This window comes from Juglans regia, chromosome 1 (genome assembly GCF_001411555.2).
Source record: "Juglans regia cultivar Chandler chromosome 1, Walnut 2.0, whole genome shotgun sequence".
Classification (NCBI taxonomy): Eukaryota; Viridiplantae; Streptophyta; class Magnoliopsida; order Fagales; family Juglandaceae; genus Juglans; species Juglans regia.
In genome coordinates this window covers 40,962,122-40,981,807 of record NC_049901.1, presented here as the reverse complement: position 1 = coordinate 40,981,807, position 19,686 = coordinate 40,962,122, and the positions used below count along the sequence as shown (strand labels likewise).

Here is a 19,686-nt window from a genome sequence, read left to right as displayed (position 1 = left end):
CACAAATACTCCAACAAGAGAAGAAAAATCAGAGGATAGAAATCAGATCTCCATTATACAGTAAGGATGAGAGACCATGAGAGATTGTAAACAAGCATATTATAGTGTAATCTCCCCTCCCTGAACCCTAGTAGACCTAGGCCTAGTGCCGAATCATGTAAATCTGTGTGTCTCCCTCTATTTATTTCATTTGCATTTAAATATTGTTCACGTCATGAATATACGCATGGACACCGTACAGTCACACCAGACCATTGTCGGAGGCTCCACACAACATCGATCGAGGCCCAAAACAATCTCAACAGGTTTGGGAATGGATCTTTCTCATCTTCTAGACTGTTGCACTATTTTTAGGTATTAACAGTTGGCGCCATCTTTGAAATCGATATTATTTTTAAATCAAAAGTGGAAGAATGATGATTTCCTGGAGCGCTAAATAATCTCCAAAGAAGCAAATGAAACTCTTCCAGATAAGTATCTTCAGCCTTTTTGTTTTAATGTTTATGAAAAGTAGTAAGCATTATTGCAAAAAATGAGCGAGTGAACATTTCCTCGCCCAAGCGATTAAGTGCACTACACTTAAATGTTTTTCCTTGCACGTAACGTGTAAGCCAGGAATCCAAACTCCCTAACTACTTGAACTGCAAGTTTTTTGTGCGTTTTATGTATGTCGTCGGCATATATTTTAAATACAAAAATGTACTGTGTATAGGCACTCACACAAGTAGGCAAACACTGTGCACAGTGCCTGTAGTGCATGGATGCACGTCTCGACTATGCACGGCATGTGCAGTGCCATGCACAGTATGTGTGCATGAGTGTAGGGAACCCAATAGGGCCACGGCTAGTAGTCGTGGGCCCTATGTGACGACCGGCGACCACCCAGCATCTCGTCGGCACCTTCTACTAGCCTGAAATTGGTTCCTGACCACTAAGGCAGGCGGGTTGTGGCCCACAGCCGCGCGTTTGCACGTAAAGTGAACCCAGGATGCTCACGACTTCCCCACCATGAGCCCGATGAGCACCACCGATGGCCACCACATGGTTTGTTGGTGGTTTATGTCTTCCCCCCCAGGTGATCTGCCACTGGGGGACGTGTACATTGTGCACAGTAGAACTATTGGGGCGCAACAATCACCCCGTGATTGCCAATCGTTGGCCAAGAAGACCAATGGCAGTCACCAACCAAACCGTAAAAATTTTCTGTTTAAAGGGAAGGGGGCCCTCTCCGACGGAGGCTCCTCAACTACAAAAAGCTCTTCACATCGGAACTGCCTACGCCACAACATGGCGACGTTGCTCTCGGTTCGACTTAAAGCACCTATGAAAGCCAATGGCTGGCACAGTGTGGCCACCATCAGCGTTTTCTGCCGCAACACTAGGTCCCCAGTCAAGTTAACCCTCGACCACGTCATGAGCTATTCGACACCCCAATGGCGGGCAGGCCCCTAACAACCTGGGTGTTTTTCGATCCTTAGTGAAGGGCCCACACTCCTCTGCCAGTGGTCTCTTGGCCATGCATGTCTTGGCCACGGAGCATGTTGCCCGACCACCAACTGGTGAGCACCACTCCTTCTGCTAACCACTCATCTCGACCAGCACTGTGTTGCCCGACCACCCAATGGCAGGCACATCACCTCCTCGGCCATTAGCTTCTTGCCCCTAGGTTCATCGGTCAACATTATGACGGCCCTTCTCGGCCCCAGGCTTCTAGGCCTCCTTTAGCTGCTTGCCCACTGCATTTGCCCAAACTCCTCGCCCACTACACCTTGTCCACTACATCCGACCAGATGCTCTTCGCCCAAGTTTCCCGGCCAACGTCAAGCTTCTCAGCCATCTCTCTCACAGCCCTAACGGAGGACTCCTCCTCGCCCGGCTCAACCCTAACCCACGGGAGAACCCCTCCCTCGGCCTGTACATGAGCCACATCCAAGGCACGTTGCATGGCCCATGCAATGTGATGGCCATGCGATGTGCTCCACCAGCCTCACTTGCTTGGCTGCCACATGCACGGCCCAATCACCTTGTGTCACCTGCATGCACCTTGGCCACCTTGCATGTCGCATGCACATCTTAGATAGCCCACCTCCCGGCCACCCAAGCGGGCAACCTTCCCAGTGTCCTACATCTCGGTCACCTTGCATGACACATACATGCGCCTCGACCACCTTGCATGTCGCATGCACTCCTTACACAGCCACCGTCTCGGCTAGGGCCAAGCAGGAAACCTACACATGATACCAGCTGCCGTGCTCAGCCAACCCAACAAAGTATCTTCACTATTCGGCCACATGCATGTGTGTTGAGCATGTGTAATGTGGCCCATGCATTAGCCATGCACGGTACACGTGATGGAGAATAAGAAGCCACCCGGTGTTTCACTCACCCACATAACATGGCCTGAGGAGAAGATGAACAAGAAATTTTCTAGGAGATGGTTAAGTCCACATCGCTTTGAAGATACTTAAGGACAGACAAATTCCCTAGCAGTAAATTGACTCAATTGAAAAAGGAAAAGAAAAAAAAAAACAAAAAGAGAGAGAAGAAGAAGAGGAGCAAGAAAGAGAATAAATAACAACTAGTGATGGAGAATATTGGTCAAGCAACAACTGGATACAAAGGCTAAAATACTCTGGTTTGTCTCCTTCAAAACTTATGTGGATTTTATTTTTACTAACATGATTGATTCCTGCAGTGCGAAACATTGGCTAAATGCCCTGTCACACTCAGATACTATTCAGACACCAATGTATTTCCCCATCAGCATAATCTCCACCAACGTAATCTCCATCAATGTAATATCCATCAATGAAATCTCTATCAACGACTACTTAACTCCCCGGGAGATCCAAATGGGTGGGTTACGCTTTAAAGCTACTTTATCCCTATTGCGATGGAAAGTAGGATCAGTACCAGCCTGACCCGACACTTACCTTCCTTGTGGCGTAAATAGACAGGAGCGGGTCTAGTCTTAAACTAATCAGTAGCTTACCTCCTTGTGACGGGCGATAGGCAGATCTAGCCCCTTGGCGATTTGACCTCCCTAACGGAGGAGAGTGGGTCTAGCCTCTGAGTTGCCCAGCAACTTACCCCGACCTCCGCATGGCAAAGAGCAGGTCCAGCTATAGCCTGACCCGACACTTGCCTTCTCTGTGACATCAATGGGCAGGACCTCCTCGCGAGAGTCAACATGCAGGTCCACTCCCTCGGGCAGCTCAATCTCCCTCGCGGAATAAAGCAGGTCTAGCCCCTCAGCTGCCTGACAACTTATCCCGACCCCTTCACGGCGAATAGCAGCTTGGCTTCTCAGTTGTCCAGCACTTACCTCCATGCGAGGTACCAAAGGGATAAGTTACGCTCGAAAGCTGCTTTATCCTTCTTGCGGTAGAGAATGGGTCTAGCCTTCGGTTGCCCAACGCTTACCTTCCCCGTGAGCATCAATGGGTGAGAGCGGATTCAGTCTCAAATTGTCCGATAACTTACCTCCTCGCGGGACACAAAGGAATGAATTACGCTTTAAAGCTGCTTTATCCCTCTCATGATGGATAGCGGGTCTAGCCTCTCAGTTGCCCGACAACATACCCCCATCACAGTGAAGAGTAAACCAGCTCCTTAGCTGTTCGGCAACTTACCTCCTCAGGAAGAACAAAGAGGTGGACTTAGTCTAAGGCATCTCGACCTCTCATCAGTTGGAGAGCGGGTTCAGTCTTTTGACTACCTGACATTTTTCTTGGGACGCCATCTCCTGCAACAAAACGCCATATGGTAACGCCTCATACCCTCGCCACACTCCATCTCATGCAACAGAACGCTAGAAGAGTAACGTCTCATACATTCACCGCACTTAGCAAGACAGCTCAGGTTTGCGTATTCCACACCCGTGATTGGAGATTGTTTACACCAATCGGTTTTACTTTTGCAGCATGATCAAACATCTCCTACTTATCTTCCCGTTGAGGGTCAACGGGTGGGTCCAGCTTTAAGGTGGCCTGGCCTCCCTCACGGCAAAGTGCGGGTTTAGTCTTTCAACTGCCCGATGTTACTCTAGGAATCACATCTCCTCTAGCAAACGCCGAGCCTCTAATTTTCGCCACACTCCAGGACAACAGATCAGGTTTGCAAATTTTTCACTTATGGTTGGAGAATATTTACACCGACCGGTTTGAATTTTGCAGCACGGTAGAACACCTCCTACTTACCTTCCCGTTGAGAGTCAATACGTCGGTCCAGCCTCAAGACAACCTGGCCTTCTTCACGGCGAAGTGCGGGTCCAATCTTTCAGTTGCCTAACATTACTCCTGAGACAACATCTCCGCCAATAAACACAAAGTGTTTACACTCGAGCCACGACCGCCCCTCCTGGGTAATTTTCGACAACGAGTCAACAAATGAGAAGGGTCAGGGGCAACTCAACCCCCCTGTCGCCCAACAGGCAGGCAGATCACTCGACTGCCCGACCTTTGCACCTTATGCAGTAGAGAACATCTCTCGTCATAGCTGCGTTAGCGCCCAACAGGCGAGTAGGACATTCGACTGCCCAACCTTCACACCTTACGCATTAGAGAATATCTCCCGCCATAGCCGAGCTGGTGCCCAACAGGTGGGCAGGGCACTCGACTGCCCGACCTTCGCACTTTACACGGTATAGAACATCTCCCATCGTAGCTGTGCTACGCGCTCGAGACGCGGTAGAGTACATCTCTAGCCATAGCCAAGTTACGCGCTCGCAACTTACGCGTTGTAGTATACACCTTGCCAAATCGAGCTTCACGCTTGCACTTTACGCGATCGAGTCTATCTCCCACTTATCTTGCCAAGTCAAGCCCCGTGCTTGCACTCTACACGGTTGAGCCTATCTTCAGCTTTTTCTCACCATGTCAAGCCCCGTGCTCGCACCTTACTCGGTCAAGCCTATCTCCTGCTTACCTTGCCAAGACGAGACTTGCGCTCGCACTATATACGGTCGAATCCATCTCCTGCTTATCTCGCTAAGCCGAGCCTCACGCTTACTCTCTCTACAGTCGAGTTCATCTCCCACCTAATTCGGTGCTCAAAAATTTTCATTGCGTAACGTGAGAGGAACGGATAACCAGGGACTAGCTCTCAGAATTTATTTATCTATAGACTTGAGTGGATTATTTCAATTGCATATTTTATCTTTGAAAATTCTCAAGATCTTCTTTTTGAAACAAATTGCCCTTAAGAATTGTGGACAATTGTAAGAGATAAAATATAACAGGCCCATGGTATTTCCTAGGCCCAGCCCAATGGAGGGGACTCATTAAGAGAGAAGAGAGAGAGAGAGAGAGAGAATGAGCAGACAAAAGCATGAGGAATGGCAGTGTGTCAGGAGGGTAAAAGGTAAGTGACATAAAGCAAATGGGTAGGAGATAAAAGGCATGAACACATGACTCTAGGGGACTTTTGGCTAGACTTCTCTGAGATTTCACATTTTTCAACCTCACCATAAAGACTCTAGCAAGAGGAGGAAAACCAGATGATAGAACTTAAATCTCCATTGTACAGTGAGGACGAGAGACTATGAGAGATTGTAAAAAAGCATATTGTAGCGGAATCTCCTCTCCCCGAACCCCCGTGGACGTAGGCCCAGTTAGGGGTGTAAACTCAAACTGAAAAATCAGTCCGGATCGGACCGAACCGGACCGGTTTTACCGGTTTTGAACTGGTCCGGTCCGGAACCGGTTTTTAAAATGTAAAAACCGGCCGGTTCCGGGATTTTTTGGCCCAAACTGGACCGGTTGATTAAAAAAAAAGAATTATATATAACTTTTATACAAAATATTTTATATATATTAAATATTAATATATATAAGTTTTATATATAATGTATAATTATAAATTTTTATGTGAAATTTTATATATAATATATATTCATGTATGAAATAATTTCTTATTATAATTTATAAATTATTACATAAAATGTTAATACTAAATCACTAAAAGTTTATAACTAATACTAATATATAACTTATAACTATATCAATAGTCTAATATTAATACTATTATATAGTCTAATATATTAATAAAAGTATAAAACATTTTTTTTTAAATCAAAAAATTTTTTTTAATAAATAAATTTTTAATGACAAATTGTGAAACTTACATTTTAAAAAAACCAGAAAATCGGACCGGACCGAACCGAAAATCAGTAAAACCGGAAGTACCGGTTTAGGAGGGTAACCGGTGCGTAATCAGTTTTGAAAAATACAAAACCAGTACATACCGGTTCGGTCCTAGATTTTATCCAAAACCGGACCAGACCGGACTGATTACACCCCTAGGCCCAGTATCGAATCACATAAATCTGTATGTCCCCCCTCTATTTTTTTCTCTGCATTTAAATATTGTTCACCGCCATGGATGTACGCATGAACACAGTTCAGTCGCACCAGACCACCACTGAGGGCTCCACATAACACCGATCCTAGACTAGAACAACCTCAACAGGGTTGCAAATGGGTTTTTCTCCCTTTCCCAACTGTTGCACCATTTTTAGGCATTAACAATTACATTCTACCTCCTTACACCTCTATGACCAACTTTCCTCCTCCTTTCCGTGGACCGTGGCAATTGTGTTTGGATGGTTGAGTTCTTTATATCAGCAACTCATGAGCTATCTTAACTATCACTAACTATATAGGCCGTGTTTGATTTCCTTGTAATCCATTATATCTGGATATGACACAAGATAATTCACCTCCTAACCTATTTTCTTCGATAAAACTTAGCTTATTAAAAAGTTGTCCCCTTTGAAAAACAATCCGCTCTTATGGATCTTCTCATTTCTTCCTCATTTGCTTTTTTTTTTTCTATTTATTTAAATTTAGAATAATACTAAAGACTGTTTTAGAATGTGTAAATTTTGTACATTTCCTTTAAAGAAAAAGTGAAGTCCAGCATTAAAAAAATTATTTTTTTATATCAGTTTCAGATTTATCCATTTTTTTTTAAAGTGAATGAGCGGAATTTACAAATCTTAAGAATGTAAATATTATTTCTCTTCAATTTATTATTCTATTTATTCGGGCTTTTCAATGGCTAGATATGTGACTTTTAAACTATATCCAATTATATATGTTCGTCCACTCTCGTTTTCGCTTTTCATTTTATCACCCTACTCGTCATTCACTCGACATTCAAAATGCACCGATGAATACAAAATAAATACAATTGTTTTTAGAGAAATGTTAGGTAGAGTAGACCGTCTACAGAGCATTTGCACCAATGGGTGCATTTTTATTTGTTTTTTTTTCTTAAATATTAAGAAATGCATTAAATATTTTTTTTTGGTTTTTTTTCCCTTAAACATTAAGAAATGTTTTCCTTAATATTTAAGGAAAAAAAAACAATTTAGTGGTAATCGATCAGTTATCGGTCTCCGTAAAACTGCCCTTTTATTACCTTGAAAATGTATGACTATTTTCTTCGACTTCACCACCTATTTCTCTTTTATCCATTCTTTTACACTTATGACTTATTATTTTCGACTTCACCACCGAGTTGATTATACAATATTTTACGCATAATAAATATTTTCTTTCTCACATGGGCTTTAACGAAGAGACTTCACATTTCGTTAGAGTAAGTGACGTAGGCCCAAAAGTTAGCAAAGAAGGACAGTGGCTAAAGTAAAAGTCTACCTAGGAAGGAAGTGCCAACCCATCTTAGCCTTGGTTTAACATCTTTAAAAGGAAATGACAGGATGGAAAATCTGGACACATAAAAGCTACAAAAACGCCACCACCCTATGATATCAAGTACAATTTATGATAGAGTAATATTACATACAATCGTGGAATGTATAAATACCGTATAGTCATTTTAAAAAAGAGTGAGATTTACTATTAAAAAATTAATTTATTTTCATGTGGATCTCATATTTATTTACTTTTTTCAAAGCGATTGCACGGTATTTGCACACTCACGACTGCAAGTATCATTTCTCTTTATGATATACGTGTAAGACTGTTTATGCTGAGTTGAATTTTTTCCAACCCGATTATCGGACCTACCTGGTAATCCGGGTTTTAGTTACTGTTTCCATTTCAGGTCAAATCCAGGCCAAAACTCACATTTCAAAATCCGGGCCTACCTGGGCCGGGCCGGATATAAAAAACAGATTGGTTTTTTTTTTTGCATGCATTTAGCTAAAAATATAATTAGCTGTTTCTAACTTTATTTATTTTTGACATAAAATTTAGTTTTCCATTTTAATATATTTTTATTATTACAGACATTGTTCAATGCATTAGTATTATGGTTTTCAACATGACTTCTTGAAAAAACTTTAATAAAATATATGCTTTAGATTAAAAAAGATTATGCTTTTCAACATTAAAAAGATTTAATAACATATCGGCTTTTGTACAAAAAAAAAAGAGTACAGCCTAGAATGCGAATTTTTGAGTTTCAAAATATTAGATTTTATCCGAATTCTTACCTAGGTTTCAGACCGAGTATACTCGAGTACTCGAGTTAAAATCCGGGTGAACAATCTTACATCCATGTCTAATCCATTTGATAGAAGTCACTTCTCTTACCCTAAAGGAGAGTAAGGTTATTTCAAGTTTTTATATTTAAAATAAATTGGATAGATATATAAAATAAGTTTTACAGTGTTTATTATTCATTTAATATTATCTGAAATATTTATGCGGCCATGAATAAATGTTATAGGACTTACTTCATTCTCTACAAAAATAGAAACTTGGTGCTTTTGTAAGGCAACACTCATAATAATACAAATTTAAGTAGGAAAAAATATAACATGATAACGAGATCATACCAACCTACACTGCATCTGATGTATGGCTTTTAGAGCATTGACAACGATTTAATTATTGTCAAGTCTAAATTTTGATTAGAATTTGAGATTTTGGCTATAGTCAAAATTTTTGGTGATGTTAGTCTATATTAGGCTACTCATCTTAAAGTCAAAATAGTGATATAATATTATATATTTTAATAATATTTTTTAAAAATTTAATATTTGTAAATACGCTTGTATTAATATTAAAAGAGAGAGGTAGTTGGATGGAAAAATCATAAAATTTGGATTCGGTCCTTCTATAATGACTCTCCAAATATAACTAGGGATCTTAAATTACTGTAACTCAAAATTTTATAAATATCCATTTGACTAGTCCAATGCAAGAGTTTTAACAAAAAAAAAAAAAAAACTAAAATTTAAACTTTAACTTGGGCTCTTAAGCAAGCAAAATCAATAAAAAATAACAATTCACATTAATAGGTGTGTGGTATAAGACTATTTTACAGAACAAAAAATCTACTCAACTTCCTACTATTCACACAACCTCCACACTCTACATTATTTTTAATTTTTATTATTTTTTTCTTTTATTAAATATTTATTATATGAATAATGAATAAAAAATTTGAAATAATTTAAAAAGAATAAACTCAAAAAAAAATTTTAAAAAAATATTAAAAATTTAAAAAATTTAAAAAAATGTGAAGTGTGAAGTGTGGTAGAGGTTGTGTAGCAAAGATCTTTATAGAATAACTCTAAAAAGAAATGATAACCATGTTGATAAGAAAAGACATACTTTATTGGCCAGTACTCTCTCCTTCATGTCACATCATTCAGCAATTTACACAGGATCACCTCTTGTTTTATTTTGCAAATCTTAACACTGGTGATCTGCATTCATGTAACCTTACGATGAAACGTAACATCAATTACTATTCAAATTAATTTTATTATAGAGAAAAGCTAGTCCCTACCTGATCCTGATAATTTTTTTAATTTTTTTTTATTTAATGATTAAAGAACTATTTTTTAACCATTTTTTTAAAATATTTAAAGATCTGAAAAAAATGAATAAAAGAAATAAAAAAGGCAATTGATCTTGTCGGTAGCCATTCTCGTGCTACACCCTCCGAGCACGGGTCTTTATTATATTTGTTCATATTTAAAATAATTATGGTTAATGTAACCAATGTTATTTAAAAATATATTATATCAGTAAACTTGATTAAGGATGACAATAATATTTAAAACGAAGAGAGATTTTACTTTTTTAATGCACGCACCTATATATTTTTAATTTTACCTATAAAAAAGTATATACCAGGTCTCATTTTGGGAAAATGTATGTATACATATACATATACGTATATATATATATATATATATATATATGCAACATCATATTAAATTGTGATAAAAGAAGTTGATTATAAATAGAATTATGAAGAAAAAAATTGAAAAATCATATAATCACGTAAGTTAATTGTATATTTATTTTTGCCAGATCTTTTGTGGTTAAAATATTTATATTATATATATATATGTATGACAACTGTATGACTATATGTATGTGTGTGTCATGTGTTTAGCTGTTTGTATCAGTGACAACTGCAGGCACCTAATTATGAGAGACATCAACTAGACACAGCAACAATAATTCTAGCAACTATGCTTCCTATTATTTGTTGGTATGCTAATTTTCACAGCGACCCACTACCACCGCTGTAATTTTTCTCACCCTTAATAAATATCAGATAATTAATATTAAAAAGCAGTACGATCTATAATGCCAAAAATTAAAAAAGGGGATAGAATCTATTATCATAGAGTCTCAAAAATCACAACATAGAGTTCTCAAAACTTTTTCGAGGGGTGTATGCAGCCTTTTCCGTCTAGGATATTTGAATAGTAAGTTGAGTTTAGATAAAATGTGATGAGAGTTAAAAGTTAAATAAAATATTATTAAAATATAGATTTTTAATATTCTTTTTATTTTGAAATTTAATAATTTTAAATTATTTATTATATTTTATTTAAAAGTTTGAAAAAATTGTAATGATCAAATGAGATCATAAGTTGAGTTGAGATTAACTCCGAATCTAAACAACCCATAAGTCACTCATTCTTAGTTTCCAACGGATAGAATGCTACTATGATCACATACAAATATAAAAACTATCTTTGATTATCATCTTCTACACATTTTTATTTAGGAAAAAGGAGTTCGCTTGACCACATTATACACAATATTGAAGTTAATTGAGTAGGAGATTCAAAATTGGACGTACAAATGATGGCATTAATGAATATATAAAAGATAGATCGCCATTGTCTTTTGCCATGCACAAATGATTGCAACACCGATCTCACTTATAAAATCTTGTGTCAAGATTCAACTCGTATCGTATTGACCCTTTAGATAGACGATATAATATTTCCTTTATAAATTATTAATATTGAAATACATTCATTGTCTAGAAACTCTACGAAAATATAAATGAGACCCATACCTACTTATCTCATATATATATATATATATATATATGTCAAATCCAATTTAGCATTATGTATGTATGAAAAAGAGAAATGATTTGTATAAGTTTTAAATAAATAAGTCTCATACAAACTATTATAAAAAAATAAACTCCATCTAAAAAAAAGTCTAAAAAAACTATTGTTTATTAGTGAGATTGACTTTTTACAAATAATTTGTATGAAATTTATCTATTAAAACTTATACCTAACATTATTACGTGAAAAATATACACGAACTGAATGATCATTTGCACGCATGACCTCCAACTCGAGGCATCTCAGAAAAAGACGTAGATGGCAAAGGAAAAAAAGGGCACAACTACCATGCGCCATTTAAATGGCATAAATTACCCACTTTGGGATGATATGCAATGATCTGCATATTTCCACCGATCGATTTTGTATACTACTGGTTTCTGTTCTAAAATCTTGAAGTCTTTGCAAGGTGGCAATGAATATGGACAAGGTTGTCATGATCATCGTGGACGAGAAATTCTGCTTCCCTGAAGAGACCCTTCTCACAGTCCGGAAGACCTCCGTCTTCTTCCCCGGTGACGGTTTCATCGTGTATGATCCACAAGGGGTGCTTCTGTTCCGGTTTGACTCGTACGGCCCCGATTCCAAACCCAAAGACGAGCTCGTTCTCATGGATTCCTCCGGAAAATGCCTCCTCACTCTTCTTCGAAAGGTTTGTGATATAACTACGTCACATCCCGCTTTAACCACTTTAAAATTGAGTTTTTTTCCAAATTTATTTAACCATTTAAGAAATTGATCAATATAGATCGCTAGAGTATATGACTAGCGCATTTTTTTTAATCAAGGATTAAAAAATTCAAGTTTTTCAAATCTCAAAATAAAAATAATATTAAAAAAATATATTATAACTTTCAACTTTTATCTCAACTCATTTGCAAAAACAAACTAAACTTAATGAATAATTATCATTTCTTTCAATCTTTATACTAATTTAAATATATAGTATAGCTTTCTTACTTTTTAAACATAATAATTTAAAAAAGATAATAAATAATACACAAATCCATGAAAATGTATTTTATAATTAATATTTTTTTAAAAGAAACTACAACTTACCCTCTAGATTTCTTATTTTTATTTTCTCAATTTGCACGTACTCTCCAATAAAAAGTCAATCAGCCCTTCTTATATACGAGAAAGCTATAAAGCGTGCCTTGTTATCCTAAATTAATATTATGTATTGATTATATCTAGTCCTAAATTTTACTATATACTCAACAATACTAAAGAATAAAATATTTAAATGTCAATCTAAATAAAAGATGACCTTATGTTTTGTGATGGGATATACTATTAAAATGAATCACAAAAATCATGATTTTTGTGAGATAATTAAGATAATTAGTTAATTGTTATAAGTTTTATGAGAAGTGTTACAACCATAAAAAAATTTTATAAAAATAAATTTAGAAATTGATATAATTCATATGATATGTTAGATCTATTTTACAATAAAAATAATTTTACAATCTAATATATTACATCAAACCATACCAATTTATGAATTTATTTTTATATTATCTTTTCGACTAAAGTATTTATCAAGATTTATTTATAATAGAATAAGTGCTACAAGTAGTACTATTCTTTCGGATTGGGGTTCTTTAGCCGAGTCTATATCGAATGTAGGTCATATTCGAAGACTGATGTAATAAATATGTAGAGTCCACATTCTAGGTTGGTCCCACATTATTAAATACTTTAGGGTCCACATGATCTTGTTTCATTATTTAGATTTGAGTATCCAATTTAGATAATAATCATCCATTAATCTTTATTTATCAGAGTTAATTTAAATGTACTACACATTTTCACTTTCTAATACCAAGTGAATAATGAAAGAGAGGGTGTTATGGAATAGAAGCCGAGTCTTTATCAAAGGTGGGAAGGATACAGAGGAGACAAAGCAGATCATCAAAGCTCGATTTTTAGTGTATCTAGATCATCCATAATTGGACGGTCTAGATTGATGATAGAGGTTCATGGTGATGTTTCAGAGGAGTACCAAATCGAAGGCTCTTTCCCACGTCGATGTTGTACAGTTTACAAGACTTGTGTGGAGAACGCATCAAGAAAATTACCTGTGGCTCGGATCAAACGAAAAGTGGACCCCTCAACATGTGTGATGCTTGGGAAGGATGTTTTCTTGTTGTGTCTTGAGCCAGGGTTTGATAGTGCTTTCGCCATGGGATTGGTGCTGATTCTTGACCAAATGTACGGTGATGATGCAAAGCAGGCTGGACCTACGTCCTTAGAAGATTCATCTTAATGATGAAACTTAATTAGATTGTGCACCTTACATATATATATTTGAATCATTTTAGCAATGTTCTTCACCTCAAGATTTTGTTTTCTCTCCTCTCTTATTTCATGATTGCAGGTGCTTTAATTTGGGGAGAGAGAGAGCATTGAAGAGGATTAATTAATGAATAAAATACAAGTTTCACCTCTCAACTAAAGAGGATTTTATATTTTACATCAAAAACAAAGTATATAAAAGTAAAGTCATAAATTGACGTGAATTGATGTGATTTATTAAATTATAAAATTATTTTATTGTAAAATAGATATAACGTATCATATGAAATCATGTCAACTTTTAAATTTATTTTTGTGAGATATTTTGTGTGTATAAAACCACACAAGACAGGCTGAAAATGTTGCTACTTGTATAATACTTGTGATGCAAACGTCCCTTTAAAACAAAAGCAAAATAAATAAGAGGAATAAAAAGACAGAGACTATCACCAACACACACACACACACACATATATATATATATAATAAATATAGATAGAAGTCACTATTATGAGTATTCATTTTACACATATGATGTAGCATCATCTAAACTACACATTTCTCCAAGTAAGTGTTAGAAATAATCAACTAGAAGCAGCCACGCAGTAAATGTAAAGTGTGCACTGTTATAATGACTTTTTTCTAACATTACTCATATATATATATATATATTATATATATATATATACACACACGGAGTATTAAAGTAGTGGCAAATTGCTCAATACAATACATACTTTTATCTCTCTATCACATCACATGGAAGAACTTGAGAATTCCATATATGCCTTTTTATAACTCCCTAATCCATGAGATACAAAAGAGAGCAAATAAAATACCAAAGGAGGCCAGCTCAACCAACGCAACATTTCGATATAGTTGTTATAAATGGAATCAAAGTCGACCTAACAACGTGTCGGTATATTGTGATGCACAGTAAGCTTTTGTAATGTCTCCATCAATATGTATGTGAGAGCATGTGCATGTGAGGAGTCCTTTTATCATTCCTATAGGATTAGTTTGAGACAGGAAAAAGGTGTTTAAATTACCCTCAAAATATGGTCGGAAAGCTTCAGCACAAGGCCAATTCAGTTGACATGGTGGTCGGCTTTTTGCATGGGAACTGTACAAGATTGTCGGAGGAGGACAAGATTGAGTTATGTGTAAGTGACAGTCCTTGAATGGAGCCAGTAAAATACAAATAATTTTGATAACTCATGTTGGCACGACAGTCTATACTTTTTGGATGAAGTTAATTTGGTACGAAATCTTTTCCTTTCAAGAATGAAGGCTAATTGATGTTGATGGGAGCTAGGAGAATGTTGATTAAAAAATAAATATTTAAAAAAAATATTTTAAATACAAAGAATTATATAAAAATAAATTTATAAATTAATGTGATATGTGAGATTGTAAAGTTAATTTTATTATAAACGGATAATATGAAATCATATCAATTTGTGTATTTACTTTTATATAATTTTTTGTGTATGTAATAATTTTTTTTTAAATATAATAATATAATAATGCTAATAATTGTGTCCTTTTCATTATTTTTGTATAGGCTGTCCCTTTCATTATTTTGCTCAACCCCCAACCAAAACAAACACTGAAATAAATGAAAATTAATTTGAAGAATAGGGATTTGGATCCAAATTCTCTAATGAAGTGTCTCTAAAACATTATTGCTATTTTTAAATAGCTGCACTTTAATCTATGTTCATGATCTTGCAGCACCATTAATTCATCTTATCTCAAAAGATATCCACTTAGCCGGATAAGGTTGAGGGATCCATTTAATATCCTAAGTCCCACTCGGGAATTAGATAACACCAATTCCATAATCAACTTCTAACTACTTCAGTTATTTAAAATGTCAATATAACTTGAACTCAAATTGCTTGTTTTAGCTATTTCAGGAGCACATCTCCTGAATCTCTCTAGTTACAATCGTTGTCTCCCTAATTACACTCATGCCTCCAGAAAGATCGCTTCGTTTGCTATTAAAAACTCAAGCAACTCAATCTGATGATTCCATAAGTGACCATTCATACTTCTAAAGCATCTTTTCATGACTTTCTAGATTGTATAACTTTAAACTGAGCTAAAATTCAACACAATTCAGAAAAATCTAAGCACACTAACTACTTGCAGTTGAAGCTGAGATGGTCACCGGTTGGGATTAGTATGTAGAAATTAAAAACGCAGTGATAGCATATGTATCAGTGAAGGACTTCTTTAAGAGGAGGAGGGCCAGAGGTGTTTCCTTTGGGGTAAGTAGGGTTAGATGTTGGACTGCCAAAAATTGCAGAAAGAGGTTAAGGGGCTGTATCAGTGAAGCCATTTTCAAGAGTGGACAAGACATGAGTGAGTGGGGGGGAAGACCCGTGCATTGTCAGGGCCGTATCAAAGACAGTGAGAGTGTGCCATTAGGCCATCTTCACGCATAGTTGGGGCTGCAAAAAGGTTTCACTGTGCGTTTTATCGAAGAATCCACCTAGCCTGCAAAAAAAGGTTTCATTTTTGTTACGTTGCATTGCATATATGTAATTTTTACTTTCCTTTTTTCGATGATCCAATCTTTTTTAAAAAAATACAATATACTGCTTAATTTGCTATGGAAAGTTTTTGTAAAATGAGTCAAAAGAACAGCGGCACTGGGGGAGAGGGGGCTGTTAGCAGGGTAGGAAGGAGAGAGAGAGAAAAACAAACTTCTTTTTCATTATAATAACATAGTAAAGTGAGTAAAATGCAGTTAAGGTTGGGTAAATGGGATGGGTGCAGACTCCAGAGGGAAAAGAAGAAAATAAATAAGAAAGACAAAAGGTCATGGTTTAGGAGGGAGATTTTAGAGATGGAGTAGGCCTGTAGTACTTTTTGATACCTACCTCTTTAACTCTCCTTTTCACAAGAGGTGACCCCCTTACACCTAAGAAAATATTGAACATCAAAGTGTGGTAAAGTTTCTTAATTATTGGAGAAGACAACAGAATGGTGAAAGTGCACAAGCAGCACAACTGTCCTGCCCAGCTAAACTGTCCCATTGCAACTTGGCAGATGGAAGTGCACAAGGAGCGCAGAAGTACAGTTAACCCGGCAACCCCCACGTAGAGCCCTACGCCTTCTTCCCCACCGATAAAGCGCCTTTCTTTCTCTTTGTCACTCTCTCTACCATCTCGCTGTGGTCAGACTGAGTCGCTGCTGCTATTGAGGATGCCACGGCCGGGCCCTAGACCTTATGAGTGTGTTAGGAGAGCTTGGCACAGCGATAGACACCAACCCATGAGAGGTTCTATTATTCAACAGATTTTCAGGTTCTGGGTCTTCTCTATTTCGATCAATCTCTCGCTCTTTGATGCTGTACATGTGCTTCTAACTCAGTGCGCACCACATGTTTGATTAGGGTCGTCAATGAGTCTCACAGCGCTGCAACTAAAAAGAACAAAGAATGGCAAGAGAAGCTTCCTATTGTTGTCCTGAAAGCAGAGGAAATCATGTACTCCAAAGCAAACTCCGAGGTCTATCTTCTTCATTTTGCTTAGAGATCATTTGATCTTTCCTGTGTGCGTGCTCATGTTTAGAGATCTATATTTTGTACTTTGTACTGATGTTGCGAGCGTACTTTCATTGCCTAGGCTGAGTATATGAGTCTTGAAACACTATGGGACAGAGTAAATGATGCCGTCAACACTATCATTCGGAAAGACGAGAACACCGAAACCGGTGAGCTATTGCCGCCATGTATAGAAGGTACTCATTTATTGTTCTACATCATTTTATTCTGGAAACAAGTTGCAATGATGTTTCTGGGGTTTTCTCTGCGAAAAGAATATTAGATCAAGCTCAGTTATTTGCATTGAGAAGTAGTTCAAACTGGAATTTAATTCAGTTTGTAATTTGTATTTGCTTCCTTTTATTCTTCCTCCTATGTTGTTCAGCTGCCCTTAACTTGGGTTGCATTCCTGTGAGGGCTTCGAGAAGCCAACGGCTCAGTAATCCTAGGAGTTACCTCACCCCGAGAGCACAAGAACCGGCCTCTGCACCTGCTAGACTTTTAGATAAAACTAGTTGTGAACAACGCCCATTGTCGCCATTTCACTCTGGAAATCGGTTACACCTTGCAAAAACCACCACCAGGAATCCTGCTTTTCTGATTTCAGAATCCAACAGCCAGATCAATCCAAATCCTAACCTCACTGCCCCTTGCAACCACCCTCTCTCAGTAGAGAACATTCCTGCCGGCCCTAACCCGTTGATAATGGAAAGAAACACCCTACTGAACTTGGGTACAGTGTATCCATTGTATTATGGAACTCACTATCCAACTGGAGGGTCTCAATTAGGCTCCCAGATCCCAGAAAAACCACATTCTAAGACTATATATTTTGGCAAACCGATTCTTGCAGCAACGGGAGAGTCTGCTGAAAGGGGTGTCTTCCAGAACCCGTTCTCCTTTAAGAATGCTAAAAATGCTTCGAATAGATTAATGCAAGTGAATGTCCTGGACACCCAAGAGAAGCCACAAGAGAGAGAATGCGATTTGTCTTTGAGGTTGGGTCTAGTTTCACAGTCACGTATGGGCATTGAAAAGAGTTCAGCATGTGAAGTGGAAGATGTTGGTTCGACCTGTTCTCAAGAGGGGGGAAAGTTTAGTGATTTGTCTCCACATACAAAAAAGGAGTTCAGTTTTTTTCCAAGGAGGGTTGCTTGTGATCCCGATGACTCCACTTCAAGAAAGTGGAATACAGAGAGTGAAGGTCAGAATAAGGAGACAACAAATAGGAAGCGCAAGGCACCGTCTGGTTATAATGATGATGGGTAATTTTACTGGAAAATAGAGCTCCCATCCAAGTAGTCTACTGGTCATATTAAAAGGCAAGGTTTGTAGACAATCTTTCACATTTGTATTGTATATGCTTGGACATCCAAGTTGCCCTGAGATATGTTGTTAATTCCGTTTTCCGACCTCCAAATCTCTGTTGGTCTCATTGTAAAATTTTAGAAACAGATGGTAGGAAGTTGCAGTGGTGTAAAATGTGAAAGGGAAAGAAAACCTTGGTTTGATTTAATCCAAGTAGTTAAATGACTAAATGAGAGAATAGTATAGCTTGTAGTTTTAAGGCATTGCATCCTGCAACATCTAGCAGATATTATTGCAACTAATTTAGAGTTTACACTGCAAATTTACCCCATTCATTGAATAAAATAGTTGATTTCTAGATAAATTGATACACTGATTTGAGGGAAACAGAAAATAAATGATGTGGGCAGAAGATGTGAAATATAAGACTCGAAAGAAATGGACTCAGTATACACTTATGTACCTGCACATGAACGGCTTGTGTTCCCTGTGGCAATGGCGCAGGTCTTATATGCATTATCTTTCCTTATATTTAACTGATGAATAAAACAAATTGGAACGAGTCTTTCTAATTCATATGATCTATTTTGAATTATTTGGAAAGCTTCTGTAGGTAAATATCCCTTTAGTTGGAGATGGTTCAGGGGTTTCCTTTTGACACGTTATTTGTCTTTGGGATGATCCTGTGGAAGTATCGTCTCTTCTGGCTCTGTAGGAAGGAGTGTTACCTACAGATTTTATCCAGTTGATTGGATAGGAACATTTGGTGCCCTGTGGAACCTGTGTCAGGTTTACCTGAAGAAGTCTTTGATTGTTTCTTTTCCGGGTTGATGGCCTGCTCGAATTGCTTGGAACTTTTCCTGGTTGGTTATTTGTAGGGTGGATGGTGGCGTGCTTGCTCAGCTAATAGCTGTGTAGCTCCCTGTATCCAAGGTTAAAGTATTCATGTCAAAATCTCTCGGCAAGGAATTTGGTGGAGTTTATAGACTTTTCAAAAAGAGAGAGAGAAAAAGAAAATGTAGTTATAGCTGTTATACTTCCAACCATTGGATTGTTTCCTCATTTCGAGTCTCGAGTGTTTCTCCTTCTACTGTCTTTTTGCGCAGAAAATTAAGGTAGATTACAAGTGTATTTTTAGTTAAGAAAGACCATTGGCTAAAAT

At 37.3% G+C, this 19,686-nt stretch overlaps 2 protein-coding genes across 3 annotated transcripts; both read left to right on the top strand.

Annotated features, from left to right (window-relative positions):
* Positions 1 to 11,613: 11,613 nt before the first annotated feature.
* On the top strand, positions 11,614 to 13,658 carry LOC108995615 (protein LURP-one-related 5-like). The gene is made up of 2 exons (XM_018971205.2): positions 11,614 to 12,014; positions 13,227 to 13,658. The coding sequence occupies exons 1-2, from the start codon at positions 11,778 to 11,780 to the stop codon at positions 13,632 to 13,634; spliced, it is 645 nt and encodes a 214-aa protein (XP_018826750.1). The 5' UTR covers positions 11,614 to 11,777; the 3' UTR covers positions 13,635 to 13,658.
* A 2,314-nt stretch (positions 13,659 to 15,972) lies between these two features.
* Positions 15,973 to 18,740, top strand: LOC108995665. 2 transcript variants are annotated; one of them, XM_018971268.2, is made up of 5 exons: positions 15,973 to 16,177; positions 16,721 to 16,977; positions 17,067 to 17,181; positions 17,299 to 17,413; positions 17,602 to 18,740. In XM_018971268.2, the coding sequence occupies exons 2-5, from the start codon at positions 16,877 to 16,879 to the stop codon at positions 18,483 to 18,485; spliced, it is 1,215 nt and encodes a 404-aa protein (XP_018826813.2). In that variant the 5' UTR covers positions 15,973 to 16,177; positions 16,721 to 16,876; the 3' UTR covers positions 18,486 to 18,740. The 2 variants fall into 2 exon arrangements, with proteins under 2 accessions (XP_018826813.2, XP_018826812.2); XM_018971267.2 differs by lacking the exon at positions 15,973 to 16,177 and having other exon boundaries at positions 16,418 to 16,977.
* The last annotated feature ends 946 nt before the right edge of the window (positions 18,741 to 19,686 follow it).